At 38.7% G+C, this 22,289-nt stretch overlaps 1 protein-coding gene across 1 annotated transcript in view; it reads left to right on the forward strand.

Annotated features, from left to right (window-relative positions):
* Window positions 1-22,289, forward strand: part of DNAH8 (dynein axonemal heavy chain 8) — a 296,755-nt gene that overhangs the window by 143,388 nt on the left and 131,078 nt on the right. Inside the window, 12 exon segments of the mRNA XM_069487596.1 lie at window positions 1,402-1,488; window positions 1,582-1,689; window positions 2,555-2,689; window positions 4,357-4,518; window positions 7,441-7,687; window positions 7,814-8,055; window positions 8,141-8,281; window positions 9,661-9,898; window positions 17,950-18,092; window positions 18,560-18,694; window positions 19,109-19,231; window positions 21,549-21,762. Of these exon segments, the coding sequence (XP_069343697.1) occupies window positions 1,402-1,488; window positions 1,582-1,689; window positions 2,555-2,689; window positions 4,357-4,518; window positions 7,441-7,687; window positions 7,814-8,055; window positions 8,141-8,281; window positions 9,661-9,898; window positions 17,950-18,092; window positions 18,560-18,694; window positions 19,109-19,231; window positions 21,549-21,762 (1,975 nt within the window).

Consider the following 22,289-nt stretch of genomic DNA (forward strand, 5'->3'; position numbering starts at 1 on the left):
ATTTATACAGTTAAATCTTCAAGTTGCAAAATAACACAAAGTACTCTGAGTTTCAAATGTCCCAGTGGACAATGATAAATTATGTTAAGCAAAATCAGAAATGTTTCTGATAAACTTTATTGTAAGCAAACATCCATTAAAGCAGTTAGGGGAAAATAATACTACTAATAATCCAAAAGTGATTGGTTATAACTCAGGAAATGGGATGAAGAAATTTAATCAGTGTGAAGCCATGGCCTAGAAGAATTTACAAGAAGTTTAACATTTTCCCTGGATTAAGAATAATATTGGAAATAGCAACTAGGTATTGCACTAAGCTGTGAATAACTCAGACACAGAAGAACCACAGCTTAACATATAAAGGTTTATTCTCTTAAGATCCTCCTCTGGTTCCACTGCATCACGCATTCCATCTTCAGGGTCACCTTGTGACCCAGGATGCTACAGAAAGCTTCTCTATTTTGGTGCATCCTGTTGATTGAATCAACTTCCTTCAAAGAAAAGTCAAGGATATTTCATACAATGTATCCCTTTTCATCACACTGAGTAGAATTTAATCATAGCAGCTGAAAGGCAGGCTGGGAAAAGTAGTTTTTAATGTGGAGGTGATGTGCCCAGCTTGCAGCTTGGGTTCTTTGGCTAAGGCCAGAGGAGTACTGACAGGCAACCAGCAGTCTCTGTTTCCAGCACCTACCAAAGGATCTGGCCTATTAACAGTGCCCAGTATGTTCATGGCACTGAAGGTTTCTCAGTGAACTTGCCTAAAATAACTGACCCCTGTTTGCCTTGCTTGTCTTTGAACTTCCAACTTTTCCTTTGGGACTTTTGGGTCAGACCTTTCATAGGAAGCCTTAGTTTCCTTTCCACCTCTACTTTTTTCCTTTTCAATATTTTTTGTGTCATTTGCTTCTTTATTTCCCTTCACCATGAGTTTTTGTCATCCAAAGAACTCTATAACTATGACTGCAAAGAGTAATTGAAGAGATGAAATAAAAAATACCTGAGTAGGCTGATCAGTATAAAATCCTGAGGTGTTTTTTTTCCTTTTTCAATCAATAACATATCTTAGACTATAATTATCTAGGTATTTATCCTGTTTTCTCTTCTATTCTCTCTTTTTTTTTCTATTTTTTAAGCCAGTAGACACACAGATGCTTAATTTTTGCTACACAAAAATTGTGTATGTGACTTTATTAATATAATGAAAGTGGAAAGTATAAAAGGGAATAATGTGAACATTAATAAATATGGATGGTCCAATACATATTTTTGAGAAAACAAGGACATTTTATGAATCTAATATTTTTTAATACCACTTGAACTAATTGCTTGAAATCTATTTGTATTGAGGAAATGGAGATTATATCAACAATTAAAAGTTAAATATATTTTAATTTTTAGAACCCTGGATATGCTGGGCGCCAGGAACTACCAGAAAACTTAAAAATCCTGTTTAGAACTGTCGCTATGATGGTTCCTGATAGGCAGGTATGCACTAGGATTTAAAAGCATAATATAATTTATATTCTTTACTGCTTTTCACTAAAGTTCTTGAAACAATTTCACTATATTAATTTTCAGATCATTATGAGAGTTAAACTTGCAAGCTGTGGTTTTCTTGAAAATGTTATCTTGGCTCAAAAATTTTATGTTCTTTACAAACTCTGTGAAGAGCAACTTACTAAACAGGTAAGTGTGTATATTTATTTTTACCCTAGCTATAGAATTTGGTTTTTCACTTTGCAATTTTACCTTGATAAACCCTAATCAGTGAGTTAAGGAAAAAAATCTCAGTGACTCTTTTCTAAAATATATTTATAAATAATTTGACCTGTTGGTTATGTATTTTTAAAACCTTTTGATTCTGAAATAACTATAGATTCACAGGAAGTTGCGAAGAAATATACAAGGTGGTGTATAACTTTCACATTGCCTCCCCCAGTGTTGACATCTGATAACTGTAGTACAATAACTAAACCAGAAAATTGACACCGGAACAATCCACAGAGTTCATTAAGGTTTCACCACTTATACATGCACACGTGCATGTGTGTGTGTAGTTCTGTGGAATTATGGGACATGTGTAGATTCATGCAATCGCCACTACAGTCAAGATACAGAACTGTTTCATCACCACGAGTTTCCCTGATGCCACCCTGTGTAGCCACACCCACCTTTCTCCCTAATCTCCGACCTGTTGCAGCCACTAACCTTTTCTCCATCTCTATAATTTTATTTCAAGAATGTTATGTAAATGAAATCATATATACAGTATGTAACCTGGTTATACATTTAAAATCTATTGTGTTTTGCTCAGACTCTATTATTCTCAAAAGATATTTAAGGTGTGAATACTATATCATATAGCTTGGTTTTTCCAATGGAATAATCATTTTTCAGGCAAAGGAAAGGCAAGAGAATTGAGCTAATAAAAGTTTCCAGCTCAGCCACTCCAAAACTCTGGTGTATAAGTATCAGAATATCATACATGTAGAGTGAGTCTGCATTTAGTTTTTCAATTAAATAATATTTTTGCCCTCTTTTCCAATCTTAGGTTCATTATGACTTTGGGTTGAGAAACATTCTATCTGTATTGAGGACACTTGGATCTCAAAAAAGAGCCAGACCAGAAGATAGTGAATTAAGCACTGTCATGAGAGGACTAAGAGACATGAACCTTTCTAAATTGGTATCTTTCTTCTCTGAATTCACTTCTCTTCCAAAATTTTGACCTGGTTTCTTTCTATCCAGCTGAAAAATGGGGGTTGGCTCATGTTGAGCTGTGAGCACTAATAATTGCAGGGATATTGGGTGTGTGAAGCTGCCATCAGGCTTCCAGAAGGCGGCAAAAAACCCTATGACCCTGTACGACCAATAAGGGCTGGAAGTGCCTCCTTTTTTTTTTTAGACAGTCTCACTCTGTTGCCCAGGGCTGGAGTGCAGTGGTGTCATCATAGCTCACTGCAACCTCAAACTCCTGGGCTCCCATGATTCTCCTGCCTAGGCCTCACAAATTGCTGGGATTACAGGAGTGAGCCAACATACCTGGCCAAGTGCCTCCTCTTATCAGTTGTGTGTAATAAAATGAGTCATCAGTGGGTTTTAGCTCCAAAATTCAATCTAGTTCTCTACCATTATTCATAATGTGACACAAATCTAGACATGAAAACCTGGATTCACAGGGAACTATGAGAACGTTTTGCTTTCTTTGTATATGACTAGCTTATCTCAGATATGTCTCTTCCAAAACAACACATTCCTGTTGTCCAAAGGTGCACTAAAACTTAGCTGTGGAAGTTGTGAGAGTTATCTCTCAGCTCTTGTGCTTGTCACAGGTACAGCCAGGTGGTTTGGAGCTGGCTGATGGGTGGGTTCACGTGGTGTTTGTTCTGTTCAGGGGCTTCCACGGGTCTCATATTGTGCCCATGCCCTAGACGTACAAGGTTGAGGAAGAAATGGTTCTTCGGAAGCTCACATTCTAGTTACACAAACAAGTAACATCTGTAGAATTCATTACTATTCTATCACAAAGCCTTTTCAGGCATGTTGTCTTGTTTGAGCCTCACAGCAACTCTGGGATATGGATGGCTAGTTTGCTTATTGTTATTTTACTTACGGAGGAACTAGACTCAAGGGGTTGGAGGACTCATCCGTAACCACAGTCAGCTGAGAAGCTGGAACAAAAGCCTGGAAGACTTTCTGACATCAAATCCTCTGCTCCTTCCAGTACACCTCACTGCCTCCCTTAGATAATGTTATTCTTGGAACTCCTAGATAAGTATTCAAGAAAGCATCAGGGAAGTCCTAGAGAATAAGGAGAAATCAGAGGGGGTCAGAGGCTGGGAATGGGGCAATCTATGTATTAAAGACATAGCAGATAAGGATTAGAGTCAGTTTACTCAGACCTGCTGCTTCTATGAAAGGCTGAAAACACTGCCCTGATGGCGGTTCCCGGCCAATGTTGGATGAAGTCATGCAATTTTTTTTCCCAATTAGGAAAATTTAAATATGAATACTCCATTCTCATGGGGTTGCGACTATAAATTGCTATTTGTAAGGTTAATGCACATGCCAGTCCGTGAGAAGCAGAGCATTCATATGATAAAGTAATGAGATCAGACCTTGGCGCCGTAGATTGAGGCTGAATTGTAGAAGATGTTGAACGCCAAGGAACTTTGGGTACAATGTGGATTCAGTGGTGGTGCTCAGGAGAAAGTACTAGAGGATACAAGACTGATTAGGAGAGTGATAAATGATTCTCTGGGCATGAAGTGATAAGCGCTATGCAGATCCTAGCTAGCTGATAAATGTTTGTGGACAGAATGAGTGAGTTTATGTTAACCTGTGCCACCTTAGGTTGATGAAGACGAACCCCTGTTCCTCAGCTTGATCAATGACCTGTTTCCAGGGCTGCAACTGGACAGTAGTACTTACGTGGAACTGCAAGCTGCAGTAGCCAACCAGGTTCAGATGGAAGGTTTGATTAACCATCCACCCTGGAACCTGAAACTTGTGCAGGTAAAGAAATTTTCATCTTTTGTCAGTATAACGGTGTGAGTGTGTTAAAGATCACCATTTGAATAGAACAACTCATGCTATTAGTCTCACTTGATATAAATGCTGAAACTAAGCGGAAACACCACATATGTGCATCATCGCAAGAGGAGTCCTCAGGGGTGTGTTTTTATCATAGAGGGACAGTTGGATTTACCCTGCCTCATGGTAATCAAGCAGTAATCTGTTACTTACAGCTGGTGAGAAGGTTGGGATGGGCTAGTAGGATATAAAAACACTGTGAGATGGAACAAACTAACTGGCTTCTTGCACCAGTCTGGCAGTATTGCCCACAGTAGGGGGCCTTAGTGGGGCACAGAGCCTGAGGACTCTGGGAGTGCTACACTTGTTCCTGCTTCGTGTGTGGACGTGCCGTATCCCTCACCTACACTGAAGCTTGAGTCCTTTGCCTGTGTCTGTTAGTGTCTTTTTGTCCCTCACATTTCATCCTTGTGATAACCGCCCGACAACTTTACCAGCAGAGTCAAGAACCTATAGCAGGAACACAGGATTAAATCTCTCTGAGCTTGATGCTTTCAGAGTATTTTCCAGGGCTTTTGGAAAACGAAGGAGCTGAAATTGTGGAGAGTGTTAAAAACTGTTTGAAAAATAACAATTCTTATTTTAACTTACTGTTCTTGCCAGATTATAAGATGTGTAAGTATATGAGACATATGTCCAAACCTTACAAAGAAATAGGCACATGGGGAAAGGTTTAAATATTTTCCATCTGTGTATTGAAAACCATTTTAAGTATTTTTTTAAAAAATTCGGGGAAAATATATATGTTATGCATACAATATACCAAATACTAAAATCCTAGTCCTCTCAATGGGTGGGGACTAGAATTTTGTGTTCTTTGTTGATGTCAGTAAATTGCTCTTGAACATAATGTCATGGCCAGGGCCTCTATTGCTTTTAAACTCTGGGTTACATAGTAATACATTTCTATCCAAAATATTAGGAGAATAACTCAGATTCTACCTCTGAACAGCTGCAAGACATTTGACTTCTTATTTTTGTTAAGATAGTGATCATAAGACTGACGGAATTGACTGTTTGTGACAATAAAATACAAGATTATAAACAGGACCTAAGGCCATGCCAGGCAAGGGTTGAGTCACTCACCCCTACAGTTAAAGAATAAACTGTGTTCTAACTGCCACAAGGTTAAACAAGCACTGGCCTGGAGATAAGCAATGTTGAAACAATTGCAGCTCACTGACCACCAGGTGCTGACCAACTGACACCTGTCCCCTCCCCCCACCATTCCACAGGCCATAACTACAGCTTTGATAGGACAAGAGACTAATTTCAGTAACTCTCTCTTGCTAAGAGACCATCAGCCATGGACTGGTTCTGGCTGATTTACAGAGGCTGCACACTTGAGTGCCCTTGTGTCCCTGCTTCACCTTTTGACACATAGTGCCTAATTGTAATGCATTTAAATGTTAAGCCTCCACTCCAAAGTGCAAATGAGTTGTGTGTAACATGCATGTTTGCTTATGCATGTGTATGTCTCCCTTTTGTGAATATTCATAGCCCCCTCCTACGTGTTGAATATGTATACTTGGCCAACCCTTTCAGCATAAATTCCTGTTCCACCCTCCGCTCCCTTGAAGTGCCTGCTTTTCCTTCTCTGCCAGAGGCTGTGCTTCCCAACCTGTCAGGATGGCCAGCCTGCAGGCTGTGACCCTTTGTAAGAAAGCAAGCTTTCTTCTCCAAATTGAGAGACTTTTTTTTGTTGTCATTTTTTTGTTAAGGGAACTGTAGACAGGCTGTTATAACAGCACTGTCCATGCTGTTAGTATGTCTCTTTGAATCCCCTCTGCCGTTTCTGTGTGTCTCCTCCCTGGCTTGTGTGTGCTGGTGGTGAAAGGAGGACTGCAGGCAGGCACCAAGAGCGGGCAGTGCCGGGGAGTTTATTTCCCACCCTCCCCAAATCCACCTGCTCCTTAGCGAAGGACTGCTAGGTGATGGGGTAGGAAAGTCAAGCTCCTCTGCTTCCAGGGACAACAGACAGTGAGGTAACTTACGTTCCAGAGTCTCCCATAGGTTCAGGCTTCGGTCTACTGGACTCTATCTCATGGCCAAGAACTGTAGAAGTGCAGCAATTCCCAACCTTTTTGGCACCAGGAACTGTTTTCATGGAAGACAATTTTTCCACAGACCAGGACAGGGGGCGATGGTTTCGGGATGATTCAAGTGCATTACATTTATTGTGCACTCTATTCTGTTACTATTACATTGTAATATATAATGAAATAATTGAAATAATTATACAACTCATCATAGGTTGGGAACCCCTGCTCTGCAGGACTTTGTCCTCAGTCATACCTTGCTTGGCTTCTTCCCATTCCTCTCCTGCTTTCCCACTCCCTTATTGGTTTCTCCTGGGAGCACACCCTGAATAAGTCACTTGCACAGGAATCCTCATTCCAGATGCACTTCTGGGGAACCAGAAGCCCACGTGAAACTTGGCTCTTCGTTGCGATGCTCTGCGTTGTTGCTTCCCACCACGAGGGGGCGATATCACCACATTAGATGCAGAGGAAGTCTTGGCGCGGAACTGCTGGTTATGTGTCAGCAAACCAGAATCACCGGGAATAGTCATTTGAGAAACACAAACTGAATCCTGAGTTAATTATTCTCAGCATGTAATTCAAGTTCCACATTGTCATCACTTTGTCACTTATCTCATTTTGTAATGTGCTAATTTGCTATGTGCATCTAGCAAAACACAGAACATTTTCACAACTTTTAAATAGTGAAATCGTTACTTTAATGAAGAGCTTATTTAAAGCCTTTTAAATTTCAGCTAACTACTATGAATGTCACCTAGAGACTCATAAATTACATTTTTCAATTTATTGTTTAATTGCATAGTTGTATGAGACATCTCTGGTACGGCATGGCTTGATGACTCTTGGGCCCAGCGGTTCTGGGAAGACCACTGTGATAACGATTCTGATGAAGGCGCAAACAGAATGTGGACGGCCCCATAGAGAGATGCGAATGAATCCAAAAGCTATCACCGCGCCTCAGATGTTTGGCAGACTGGACACTGCTACTAACGACTGGACGGATGGGATTTTTTCTACTCTGTGGAGGAAAACATTAAAGGCTAAAAAAGGTACCTACAAACCTTCCTCTGTGGTCATTTTTTTCCTGCTAATTTATTAATAAGACAATATCTGTTTCATTTTCTGTTTTAATTATTTGCAGATGAAAAGTGATTTTCTGTTCTCATTATTTGCAGGTGAAAACATTTTCCTCATTTTAGATGGCCCCGTGGATGCCATTTGGATTGAGAACTTAAATTCCGTGTTGGACGACAATAAAACTCTCACTTTAGCAAATGGAGATCGCATTCCCATGGCCCCCAGCTGTAAGCTTCTGTTCGAAGTCCACAATATTGAGAATGCCTCTCCCGCCACGGTTTCTAGGATGGGCATGGTCTATATCAGCAGCTCTGCCCTCAGCTGGAGGCCAATATTGCAGGTGGGGAAGAGGGACTGATGCACCACTCAGGGTCTTTCTATGTTTCACTTTCGTAATAAACAGAAATTCTGTTTCTTTGCTGCAGGCCTGGTTGAAGAAACGCACTGCACAGGAAGCTCCTGTATTCCTGAGTTTGTATGATAAAATATTTGAAGCTGCATATACATTTATGAAACTAAACCTCAATCCCAAAATGCAGCTCTTAGAGTGCAACTATATTATGCAGGTAAGATTTTTTTTTTTTTTTTGGTACATTCACTACTTAGATTTTGAGATTTTTTTCCCCCCACTCTGTTGCAGTTTACAGGCATCTGAAATAGAAAATTGATGCAGTTCATAGAAATCTTTTTATAATATGGCTACGAAATCTCTGAGAAGTTTGATTCCTGTTAAAGATCATATTAATGATCTTACTGTCCTGTTTTATTATTTTCACCTCCTAGAGGCTGTTGTTTGGGGAAGAGGAATGAACTCTTTCCCACTATCAAGTTTAGTAAGCTGTCCCAGAAAGTCTGTCCAGTAATTATAGTTGATAAACTACATAAATAAAGTTAGTAGTTTTACAGAAAAGTGCAAAAGGAGCTTGTGGCAGTCAGGAAAAGTTGGGTGGCAATCTTGGCTTTGCAAATTTAGTATATATCAGATAGGGAAAACCTTTAAATAAAAATCTCTGAGAAGTAGTTTGTAGCATTCTTTTTTCTCCCACTCAGTTTTCCTTACTCGTTTTTTTGGGGAAAAAACTCCCAGAACTAATATTATAATAGAATTTTAAGGGCTCTCCCAATTTTTGTGTTTAGGTAATCCATTTTAGTACTTTGATTCTCAGTGTAAGGGAAGTCAATCAGTGAGGGTGGGTAGGTTAGAAATAGTATATAAGGCCCAAATCAGTGAATTATTTAGTAATTACTTTAAAATACATAGAGAAAATTTGATCCTGAAATAATTTTGTTTTGGAAGACTGAGGATGTCTCACGGTAGTATACATTTCTTTCTGATGCTGTAGGGAGTTGGTACACTTTTTCTTAAAGAACTAGATAGTAAATATTTTAGGCTTTTTACAACTTCTTATCTCAACCACTCAACTTTGCTTTTGTAACACAAAAGCAAGCTAGAGACAATGCCTAAAAGAATGAGTGTGACTGTGTTCCAATAAAATTTTATTTACCAAAGAGGTGGCTGGCCCCTGGAGGGCCACAGTTTGCTAAATTTTGTAAAATGTTACAAAGAAATAGAATATTTCATCTGGAAAATTTGGATAATAAAACTTTAGAACCAGAAGCTACCTTAGCAAACATATAAACTAGGCCTTTTGCTTTTCTGATTAGGAAACTGAGACTTAGGGAGGTCGGTGGCCCGAGCTGGGCGTAGAAAGCACACATGCAGATTCCCGGTTTAGCGTCCTTCCTGCTCGACCACGCAGCCCGTCTAAAGCGAGTGGCTGGCCTCTCTTCCAAATGCCGTTGTCTGTGGGACAGTGATCAAGCAATAGCTTGAGATATATCTGTTTTCTTCTCTCTTTCCCTCCTCCTTTTAATTTTATTGTTTAAATTTTTTTATTTTAAAATCTTAAATTTAAAAATCTATTTTATTTTTTTAAATTTCTAGTCTCTCAATCTTCTGGAAGGTCTAATTCCCTCCAAAGAAGAAGGCGGTATTTCAAGTGTCGAACATCTTCATAAATTATTTGTATTTGCCCTAATGTGGAGTTTAGGAGCCCCTCTAGAACTGGACAGCAGAGAAAAGTTTGAAGTCTTTTTACGAAATCATGACAGCAAGTTAAACTTACCAGAAATACCTAAAGGCACGAATCAAACTATGTATGAATTTTTTGTTACTGATTATGGTAAGTACACTGAATTATATCTTCAATGAAATGACTTTTTTTTTTTTAAATGGGAAAAAATATAAACTTCCATAAACTCTTTTATGGGCAAATATTAAACCAATTATGAGTAACATAATTGTTAATACCATTTTAAAAGGGCATATATTTTAAAAATAGTGGAATTTTATGTATTAGCTGTGCCAGGAACTGGTATAGATACTCCTGAATTCTCCTCTTTTTAGAATGGCCTTGGTAACCAAAATCTCGCATAAATAAGTTAGCGATGCCTCTTACATCATCTACTTTCTCATGCTTGAAGAAAAAAGGTAGCAGCATAGAGAACGTGGATTTTCGATGCAAAGTGTGGCAATACACGTGTCACAGATGAGTCCCACAGCTTCCCTGCTGGAAATGCCAGAATGAGTAGACGATGGACCAAGCGGGTGGGTCCCTACTACCATATAGCAGATTCCTCAAGGTCCAGCGCTGTCACCTTAGCCCCCGCCATCCGTGTATGACAGGGCTCAGCTCACCTGAGCCCTTGAACTTGGTGCTTTTATCGGGAGCCCTGGCCCCAATTTTTCTAAGTCCCAGAGAGGAAAAAAAACTTGCTTCCCAAAAATTATATTTACCTCTGTTTCTTCCTGAAAACACTAAAACAGTAAAGGTTTTGTCGTTGTTTGTCAAAAGGATAAATAGAGCAGGAGAGTAGACAGCAATAACAAAATTTTGAAAGCAAGAAAGCAGAAAGGTAAGTGACAGTTGATTTAGCACACTGGGCAGAGGTGAGTCCTGAACTGGCAGTGAGGAGAGTTGAGGAGCAACTCAGTGTCCATCACACAACCTTCAAAGGGCTCAGGAAGGGGACACTGGGGCAGAGGGGCTAAAAACCAGAGGGCTGGCTGTGAGTCTGTTTAAGGCAAAGCCCTCCTGCTAGGCCGCCGCACCTGCCCCACGCTGGCAAAAGGCCGAGGAGTTATGATTTGGAGAGTGTAAAACAGAGGGTCTCCTAGACTTGGGGGACAGCAGGCACATTTGAGAGTAGGAGAATCATACTGAAAATGGGGATTAAGTGAAAGTCAGTGTTTGAAAGGGCCTTTATGAAGGGACTGAGATAAATGAATGTTTTCAGCCGGCCGGCTTTTAACCAGGATGACCGATAATTCAACGGCGTGTCATTAGCTGCTACTAACGGCTTGAGATGACAAAAGGGAACTCTAACTCAAAATGTAAACAATTAAATAAATCCTTAGATCTAGACAGGAATTCTCTTAGAATTCAGAGCCAACCTCCTCCACGGAGCTGCCTTCGGAGCAACCCAGAGCTGTACTGTGATGGAAGGTTCATGCTGCCGCCCGCCACACAGGCTGTCCTCGCTCAAAGGCCCGGCCAGGCCCCGCCTTCCTAGAGATCGCAAGTCTGTCGGCAGCAGTTTGCCAGCCGTGACCAAGCCCTGGTTAGGGGATTGAGATGGAACCCAGTCATGATGCCAATAAAACACCGACCCTCTGTGCCATCAAAAGTATATGTTGCTACATTTCTTAAAAGAGCGGTCCACTGATGTTTCTGGCATTTTCTTCCAAGTAGCTCACATTGGTTCTATATGTTTAGATGATGGTGTTTTCTTGTTTTTAATGGAGATGTCAATGTTCCTTCATCAAGGGGCACCTGAAAGTGGTTTGTGGATTAAACAACATTGAGAGGTTGCAGGCATCCAGTCTTGCTACCCTAAATAACTGCTTTTGATGAAATTAATTCTTCTGAGCAGTGAACCAAGACATTACGTATTTTGTGGTTATGTAGGGCTCTAACATACCTACTCCAGATGACTTCTAGCCAGACCTTCTTTAGCTCACCCTTCATCCATCCTTTTTTTTTTTTTTTTAGCATGGATATTAACATCTTTGGAGAAGACTTCATTATTAGATTTAAAATTAAATAAGAAGACATGCTGGAGTAATAGGGACTGGGTTTAACTTATTACCTTAAAAAGCTATAAAACTGGATAAAAATGTATGAAACAATGTTTTTTTATTATTTCAAAATATTGTGGGGGTACAAATGTTTTTGGCTACATATATCACTTTTGGTATGCTTGAGTCAGGGTTACAAGAGTGCGCATCACCCAGATAGTGTTCATTGTACCTGTTAGGTAGGTTTTTGCCCATCCCTTCCTCCTCCCTACCCCCTGCTTGATTTCCACTGGGTTTTACTTTCCTGTGTGCACGTGTGTGCTCATTGGTTAGTTCCAATTTAATATCGAGTAGACATGGTGTTTGTTTTTCCATTCCTTAGATACTTCACTTAGGATAATGGTCTCCTGTGCCATCCAAATTGTCGCAAAAGGTGTTAATTCATCCTTCTTCATGACTGAGTAGTATTCCATAATATACATATACCACATATTGTTAATCCACTCATGAATTGATGGGCACTTGGGTTGATTCCACATCTTTGCAATTGTGAATTGTGCTGCAATAATCATTTAAGTTCAAGTGTCTTTTTAATAAAATGACTTCTTTTCCTTTGGCTATATACCCAGTAGTGGAACTGGTGGATCAAATGTTAAGTCTGCTTTTAGTTCTTTGAGGAATCTCCACACTGTTTTCCACAGAGGTTGTACTAATTTGCAGTCCCATCAACAGTGTATAAGTGTTCCTTTCTCTCTGCATCCATGCCAACATCTATTGTTTTTGGACTTTTTAATAAGAGCCATTCCAACTGGGGTAAGATGATACCTCATTATAGTTTTAATTTGCATTTCCCTGAAATAAAGGGTATCCAAATTGGGAAAGAGGAGGTCAAACTATTGCTTTTTGCTGATGATATGATCTTATGTCTAGAAAACCCCAAGACTCCACCAAGAGACTCCTGGAATTGACAAATACATTCATAAAAGTCTCAGGTTACAAAATCAGTGTACACAAATCAGGAGCATTTCTATACACAATAACAGTCAAGCTGAGAGTCAAATCAAAGACTCAATACCATTCACAATAGCCACAAAGAAAATAAAATACCTAGGAATATACTTCACTGAGGATGTGAAAGATCTCTACAAAGAAGACTAAGGAACACTGAAGAAAGAAATTGCAGATGATACAAACAAGTGGAAAAATATATCATGCTCATGGATCAGTAGAAGCAACATTGTTAAAATGTCTATACTACCCAAAGTAATTTACAGATTCAATGCAATCCCCCTCAAAGTACCAATTTCATATTTCACAGATCTAGAAAAAATAATTCTATGCTTCATTTGGAACGAGAAAACAGCCCAAATAGCGAACTCAATCTTAAGCAAAAAGAACAAATTGGGAGCCATCAATTTACTGGACTTCAAACTATACTGCAAGGCTATAGTAACCAAAACAGCATGGTACTGGCACTAGAACGGAGACATAGACCAATGGAACAGAACAGGGAACCCAGATATAAAACCATTCTCATACAGCCAACTGATCTTTAACAAAGCAGACAACAGCATACACTGGGGAAAAAAAGCCCTATTCAATAAATGGTGCTGGGAGAATTGGATAGCTACATGCAGAAGAATGAAACAGGATCCATATCTTTCACCACTCATTAATTCAAGATGGATAAGAGACTTAAATGTAAGGCATGAAATCATAAGAGTGCTAGAAGAAAATATTGGAAAAACTCTTCTAGATATTGGCCTAGGCAAAGAATTTATGAAGCAGACCCCAATGGCAATCACAACAACAACAAAAATAAATAAATGGGACTAAGGAAATAATCAACAGAGCAAACAGACAGCCTACAGAATGGGAGAAAATATTTGCAAGCTATACATCCAATAAAGGGCTAATAACCAGAGTCTACAAAGAACTCAAGCAAATCAGGGAGGAAAAAAGCCATTAAAAATTAGGGAAAAGACATGAACAGAAGCTTTTCAAAAAAAGATAGACAAATGGCCAATAAACATATGAAAAACGCTCAACTTCACGAATCATCAGGGAAATGCAAATTGAAACAATGTTTTCCAGACATTGGACAACAGGCAACACAGGACTGAAATCATTGAGAGACGTGAAACTAGGTGATTGCACCAGCTTACTGTCTGCAGGCAGTTTCTAGCAGCAGCTCAGGGAGAGAAAAAGCAAACAGAACTGGCTGTCTCACCAAAATGAGGAGGCAGAGATTGATTTTGGGGTGGCCAAGTTGGCTAGAATTTTCAGGGCAGAGCACTAGACAGGAAGAATCTGCACAGAGAGGAGCGTCAAAGAACAGCAGAAACTGATAGACGTCCACAGTTATAGTAAAGGTGGCAATACTCTCTGTCAATAATTGATGGAATAAATATACAAAATTAGTATTAATATGTAAAAGATTTTAACAACACTATCAATAACTAATTCATAGATATAGAATGTGCCACCCCAAAACAACAGAGTATGCATTCTTTTCAAGAGCACAGAAAACGTTTTCTAAGACATTAGGGCCATAAAACAATTTTCAATAGCATTTCATGTCTATATTAGAAAAGAAGTCTCGAAAGAATGACCTGAACTTCTTCCTTCATGAGTTAGAAAAAGAAGAGCAAATTTCGCCCAAAGTAAGCATAAGCGGGAAATAATGATCAAAACAGATATCAATGAAACATAAAATAGAACAGCAATAGAAAAAAAAATCAATGAAACCAAAAGATGGTTCTTTGAAAAGATCAGTAGAACTGATAAATCTCTTACCAGAGATATCAGAAAAAAAGAAAAGGCATAAATTACCACAGTCAAGAATGAAAGAGGGAACATCACTACACAACTTACAACATTAAAAAACAAGAAGTGACTTGTAAACATCTTTACAAAAACACATTTGGCAATGTAGATGAAATGGACAAATTTCTTGAAAGATAAAAACTATCAAACATCACCAAGAAGAAATAGATATCTCACGGCATGGTGAATACATTTAATAATAGTGTACAATTACATTTCAAAATTGCTAAGAGAGTGAATTTCAAATATTTACCACAAAAAATGCTAAGCATTTGAGGTGGTGAGTATGTTAATTAGCTTGATTTAGTTATTCCACATTGTGGTCATAAATCATAATATCACTTTGTACCTCATAAATGTATATAATTAGAAATCATCAATTTAAAATATAAGAAGAAGTAGATATCCTGAATAGCCCCATTTCTGCTAAAGAAATTGAATTCATAGTTTAAAACCTTCCTACAAAGAAAACTTCAGGCCCGGATTACTTCACTGGTAAATTCTACCAAATAATACCAATTATACACAAACGCTTCCAAAATACATAAAACATATGATTGAAAGAACCACTTCCCAACCTGTTTTATAAGGACAGCATTACTCTGACACCAAAACCAGAGAAAGACATTTCAAGAAAAGAAATGTATTGACCAATATTCCTCAGGAACATTGACACAAATTTCTTAATAAAATTTTAACAAACCAAAACCAACGGTATATAAGAAGGATAACATTAAGTCCAAGTGGGCTCTTATTCTAAGAACGGAAGGTTGAGTCAACATTCAAAGACTGATTAACATAATTTACCATATTAGACTAAAAACCAAACAAACCATACAGTCATCTAAATAATGAAGAAAAAGCATTTGACAAAACTTAACACCATTTTATGATGACACTTGGAATAGGAACTTTATCATTCTGATAAAGAGCATCTATAAAAAAACCAATGGCTAACAGTACACTGAATGATAAAAAACTGAATGCTTCCTTCCCAAGATCAGGAACAAGAAAAGGATGTCTTTGTCACCTCTTTTCAACTTCACTTCTGTTCAACATAGCACTACAGGTTCTAGCTGGTGCAATAAGCGGGGAAATCAAATACCTACTGATCGGACAAGAACAAGTAAAGCTCTTTTTTTTTTTTTTTGACAGAGTCTCACTCTGTTGCCCGGGCTAGAGTGCCATGGTGTTAGCCTAGCTCACAGCAACCTCAAACTCCTGGGCTCAAGCGATCCTCCTGCCTCAGCCTCCCGAGTAGCTGGGACTACAGGCATGTGCCACCATGCCTGGCTAATTTTTCTATATATATTTTTAGCTGTCCATATAATTTCTTTCTATATGTAGTAGAGGCGAGGTCTTGCTCTTGCTCAGGCTGGTCTCCAACTCCTGAGCTCAAACAATCCACCCGCCTCGGCCTCCCAGAGTGCTAGGAGAGTGCTCCCAGAGCCACTGCGCCCGGCCAGAAAGCTCTTTTCATTCACAGATGACATGACCAACTTTGGAACCTTCGAAGAAGTTATTAGAACTAGTAAATGAGTTTAGCAAGGTCACAGAATAAAAGGGCCATATTTTATAATAAGTTGTGTTTCTCTATGCTCACAACAAACAATTGAAATTTTAAAATACCGTTTAAAATAGAATCCAAAAACTAAATACTTAGGAATAAATGTAACAAACTATGTGTAAGATCTGTATGCTGAAACTACACAACCATGCTGAGAGAAATGAAAGAAGCCCTAGATAAGTGGACAGGTAAATCATGCTTGTGGATCAGAAGACTCAATATTGTTAAGATATTATTTCTCTCTGAATTGATCTATAGAGTTAATGCAATAACAGTGAAAAAAAAAATCTCAATGGGCTTTTTTTCTGTTGTCAAGATTTAGAAATGAATCCTAAAATTTAAATGAAAATGCAAAGGAATTTAGAATAACCAATTTTCAAAGAACAAAGTTAGAGCACTCACATGACCTGAAGAAGACAAAGAATATTGTATCATTGGGTTAAGCAAAGATTTCTTAGGATCAAAAAAGCCCAAACCATAAAAGAACAAATTGTACTTCATCAAAATTTAAAGTCTTCTGCTATTTAAAGTCACTATTAAGAAAAAAAAATCCAGCCACAGACTGGAAAGAAATATTTGAAAAATATATATCTGATGAAAGAATTTTATCCAGAATATATAAAGAAGTCTTATAATTCAATAATAATCAGTAGACAACCAACTCAAATTTTAAAATGGGCAAGAAATTTCAATTGATACTTCATCAAGTAAGGTATATGAAAGCTGAACAAAACACATGTAACAATATTCAACATCACTGGTCATCAGGAAAATGAGCCACAATGGGACATCGTCACACACCCTCTAGAATGGCTAGAACCAGAAAGGTTAATAATATCAAATACTGGTGAAGATGTGGAGCACCTGGAACTCTCATATGCCACAAAATGATATGGGAAATTGGAAAACAGTTTGGCAATTTCTTAAAAGTTAAACATACACTTAGCGTATGACTTGCTTATTTTTCAAGAAAGTATGAAATTGACGTTATTACTCCAGTGATGAATATTTGCTTATATCAAACATATGCTCTCTTCCCATGCATTCTGTGTACACAGTAACTTTTTTAGTATAATTCTGAATCATAGTGAAAATAAGTCTTTTTGAAGACATTTAAAATGGTCGTTAAACTCAACAATGAAAGTAATTCATTGTAAATGGCAATGAGAGGAATAGCTGTGACCACATTTGCCTAGCCAACAGCAATTGTACAGTATCGTAAGGCCCATCCACAGATGCTAAAATGTAAACAATTTGTTTCTTAGAATGAATGAAATGTGGTAATAATTAGTATAACAACAGTATCAATTAGTAAATTAGTAGTTACTAGAAGTCAGGAGTCTGGCACTCTGTTACACTGTGCTACACTTTTGGGGCCAGATTTGTTTTTCCAGCTTCTCATGGCAAATAGCCTATATCTAGCAATCAGGCGTTTCCCATCTTTTCAATTGCTGTGGCTTTCCTACCAAATAGATACCCATCACATCATTGGTTTTACCACCAGCTGATTCTAATTCCCTTTCAGGCCAGGTTTCTCTAGATGAACGATTTAGCAATTTAAAAAGCTGACTTTATAAAAAGACAGAGCAAGTTTAAATTATCAAATGCCACGAACATTAGATAAGCAGATACAGTAACGTGTTTTAGGAAAACATTTGAAATGTTTATATCATTCTATTGATTGTAGCACTTACATTTTTGTATTCTGAGGTAACGTTTGAAGAATGCAATTTTATTGAGATGAAATTTTGCTTATCATATAGGTGACTGGGAGCACTGGAATAAGAAACTTCAGCCATATTATTATCCAACTGACAGTGTTCCGGAATATTCATCGATTTTGGTTCCAAATGTTGACAATATTAGGACAAATTTTTTGATAGACACTATTGCAAAACAATTTAAAGTAAGTTTAATTGATAGTTTCTTAGATAATTACAAATGTAAGAAACACATTTCTTTTCACATACTACAGATAGAAAAATTAAATTCCAACACAAGGGCCTGGAGGTAGTGTTCTTGAAGGGTAACATTTCTGGTAAATGAACCCCAGGTCCCAGGATACACTCAAACTCAGCATCCCCTGAACTGCTGACTCCCAGCTTGCTAAGGAAAGGGAGTGTCTGCTTACGAAGTCTCTTTCATATTCCCTCAGCCACATGAATAGTCCACCATATTTTCTTCTAGCACTTTTATAGTGTACATTTACATTTAAATCTTTAATTCAACAAGGATTTATTTTGATTTAGGTATAATTCAAAAAGGTTGTTAAAATAAGTTGTATTAACTTACAGAATACAAGAATAGCCAGTAGAACCATAAGACTTTGAACATGTCACAGCACCTTTCAACATGATTATGCTATGATTGCAGGCTGTTTTGCTCATAGGAGAGCAGGGGACTGCAAAAACTGTGATGGTTAAGGCCTATTTGAAAAAATATGATCCTGAAGTACAGTTATCCAAAAGTCTAAACTTTTCATCTGCCACAGAACCAATGATGTTTCAGGTAAAATCCATCATTTGCTGTAGTGATAAACATTAAAATTTTAAGTGGTGGTTACGATAAAATGTGTATGCATATAAAATATAAAAATATTTCATATTCAGAAGAAATGGTGCTGCAGTTGGTGTTCACCTAATTAGCCTTCCTAACGCTGAGGTTGAAGCCAAATCCAAATAACATATGAGGTATTTTGGCCTAATATTGAGATGGAAGCTGAACTTTGGAGCATATCTATTTTAATGTAAATTGATAATTAACATTCCAATAACTTATTTTAAAAAGTAAACTATATTTTTAATAATTATGCTTACTAAATATATAAGTAAATTATATTCTACTCTGAAAAAATGCTCATGATTTTTTTAGAAATCTGTATTAAAATCTAATGCCTAAGACAAACCATGTCCTTTCCTCTAGAGAACAATTGAAAGCTATGTGGATAAGAGAATGGGAAGTACTTACGGGCCCCCAGGAGGGAGAAAAATGACTGTATTTATTGATGATATCAATATGCCCGTGATCAATGAGTGGGGAGATCAGGTATGACCACAGTAGCTCATAGAGATGATAATTAGTGTTTTTAGTTGTATGTAAAAATGTCAAGAACCTTCATGTTTTCAAGTCTAGTCTTTTTTGACTTTTCTGTTATTGCTGACTTTCTCCCTTCTTGAAATCCCTGCGTGGTTTTCTGCAGCAACTCCCCGCTGTCTCTGGCAGCTTGATTCTCAGTGTCCTTTCTGGCTCCCCTCTTGCTTCTGCCTTTCCCTGGGTTTCATCCTTGCTCTAACCTCTTACCCTATATACTCTCTGAGAAGTACCTGATGTTAAAGACAAAACAAAACAAAAACTCCATTTATTTATTTAACTCTGCCACGCACCTTGGTCCTAGTTGTGATCATCTATCAACCCGGGTCACTAGAGGACCCACCGATGTTGCCAAGGTTCCGTGTGTCCTGCTGGGGTCCCCTACACCTCCCTCCCACCGATATATGCTGCCTCATCGACACCATTTAACTTTGGGTCCAGCAGCACTGGTCCCATCCTGCTCTTCATCCCTGCCCACCGCAGACACCCCTAGAAGCTCAGCTCAGCCCCCATTCTGAGAGGGATCCCCACACAGTTGCATGTGGCCCTTCTCTGCTCCAAGGCAGATGGACCTCAGCAGTTGCTAAAAGGCGGGGAGAGTGGAGGCATGCTTGGATCTGGTTCACCCTTCTCTTCCATAAGCTGAAGAGCTCCTGAATTTTAAACTCATTTAACCCACTTGGGATGTCCAGTAGGACCTCAAACTTATGTCCAGAACCTGCTTCTCCAAGAGTCATCTCCATCGCAGGAAATAACAGCTCCACAATCAGTCTGTCAGGAAATCCTGTTGGCTCTATCTTCAAACTATACCCCAAATTCAACCACTTGTCCTCATCTCCACTGCTGCCACCTGGTGCCAGCCACCACCGTCTGTCTTCTTGGTCATTACAGATGCCTCCTTGTGGCCTCCCTGTTTCCCTCACCCCTCTCGGATCTGTTGTCTCTTCTCAGATCAGCAACCAATGAAAGCATGAGTCAGATCATGACACACTCCCCTGCTCAACATCCTGCAATGAGACTCATAGAATATAAATACTCAAATCTTTACCAGGACCCAGACATTCTACACTGCTTGACCTTCTGTTCCCATGACCCTTTGCTCCACTCATACATTTACATATCTGTGCACACGCTGCGTACAATGTTTACCCAGCACCTCTGCATTTAGACTGCTCTTCCCCCAGATATCTAACTGGTTTGCTTTCTCAGCTCCTTCAGATCTTGGCTTATATGTCATGCGAGGTAAAGCCTCCCCCGCTTTCCGTATTCAGTTACACCCCTGAGTACCTCTTATTTTCTTTCTCTGCTTCTCTACAAAAGACTTATACTGCACTATGTCATTTACATACCAACATACATGTATACATTTTGTCTCACATCACATGTGTGCTCCATGAAGACAGGAAATTTTGCCTTTGCTGTAAGAGAGCCTGGCACACAGCAGTCGTGCATTAAATGTTGGTTGAAGGAACAATTGTTATGTTTGAGGTGGTTGTGTGCCATCCACTTTGAGATGCCCAGGAGGAATTTGGATATATAGGTGTAGAGCTTGGAAGGGCATCTGGAGCTGGAGTTACAGATTTGAGATTCTTTAGAGCACAGGGTTGAGATGGCATCCCCTGGAATAACGGGAAGAGAAAAGGGCCAAGGATGGAGCCCTGGAGGACAGTTGCTTGTGGGACATGAGTGGCTAGAGAGTGGCTTGGGAAGTGACCCAGGAGTCACGAGATGGACCTGCAAAGAAATGAGCCTCTGAAACTAAGAGAGGAAAATTTTTAATCAGGGAGTGTTAGCACTGCTAGAAGATGTAGAGAAGATAAAATAAGTACATAAAACCCCAAACCAAACATTCAGTAATTGATATTGAAAGCTCGGGGCTGAAACCATCCTATGTTCTGATCTATAGTGTTTTGAAGTGTTGGATATTGAGTGTGAAAGATGTCTATCATAAAACTTGTAACTCTGAGTACTGTTGTAATTGTACCAACTATCTCATAACTAACCTATCTAAATTTATTCGGAAATTAGTTTTATCAATGTGGTGAAGGGCACACTGGCCTTGCACCAGACATGTTTAACTTACTATTTGGAGCTCACGGGTGGCCTCATTTAAGTCAAGTTACCTTTTTTAAGGTAACTTGATTGACATTCACAAACACTTCATTGATAAGTGTTGAATGTTTTCTTCTGATCTTATCTGTGCTATTTTATAGAAGCTATGGAGGAATATGACAATGATATGTTATAAAAATGTTACTGTGTAAAATTTCAGATAACTAATGAGATTGTGCGACAGATGATGGAAATGGAAGGAATGTATAGCTTGGACAAGCCTGGAGACTTCACTACCATTGTCGATGTGCAGATCATAGCCGCAATGATCCACCCTGGAGGTGGCCGAAATGATATTCCACAACGTTTAAAAAGACAATTCACCGTGTTTAATTGTACCTTGCCTTCAAATGCTTCAATTGACAAAATTTTTGGTATGAATATTCTTAATGTTTAATTTTTTATCGTATTACATAATGGACAGAAAACCATGCAAAACTTCATTTAAGAGATAAAAAGGCTCTCTGTAACGTACAGGTTAAATATTTGAAATGGAGCGCTAAATGCCAGGAAAGAGGGACTAAATACTAAGATGACTCATGTCTAAGACTTAGGAATATTAGAAATAGGCTTGTTCACAGTTGGCATTAGAGATAAGGGAACTCTTCTTTTTATTTTATTTATTTATTTTTTTTGAGACAGAGTCTCACTCTGTTGCCCAGGCTAAAGTGTCGTGGCATCAGCCTAGTCACAGCAACCTCAAACTCCTGGGCTCAAGCGATCCTCCTGCCTCAGCCTCCCGAGTAGCTGGGACTACAGGCATGCACCACCATGACTGGCTAGTTTTTTCTGTATATATTTTTAGTTGTCCATATAATTTCTTTCTATTTTTAATAGAGATGGGGTCTCTCTCTTGCTCAGGCTGGTCTGGAACTCCTGAGCTTCAAACGATCCACCAGCC

The sequence above is a fragment of the Eulemur rufifrons genome, chromosome 15 (assembly GCF_041146395.1).
Source record: "Eulemur rufifrons isolate Redbay chromosome 15, OSU_ERuf_1, whole genome shotgun sequence".
Lineage (NCBI taxonomy): Eukaryota > Metazoa > Chordata > Mammalia > Primates > Lemuridae > Eulemur > Eulemur rufifrons.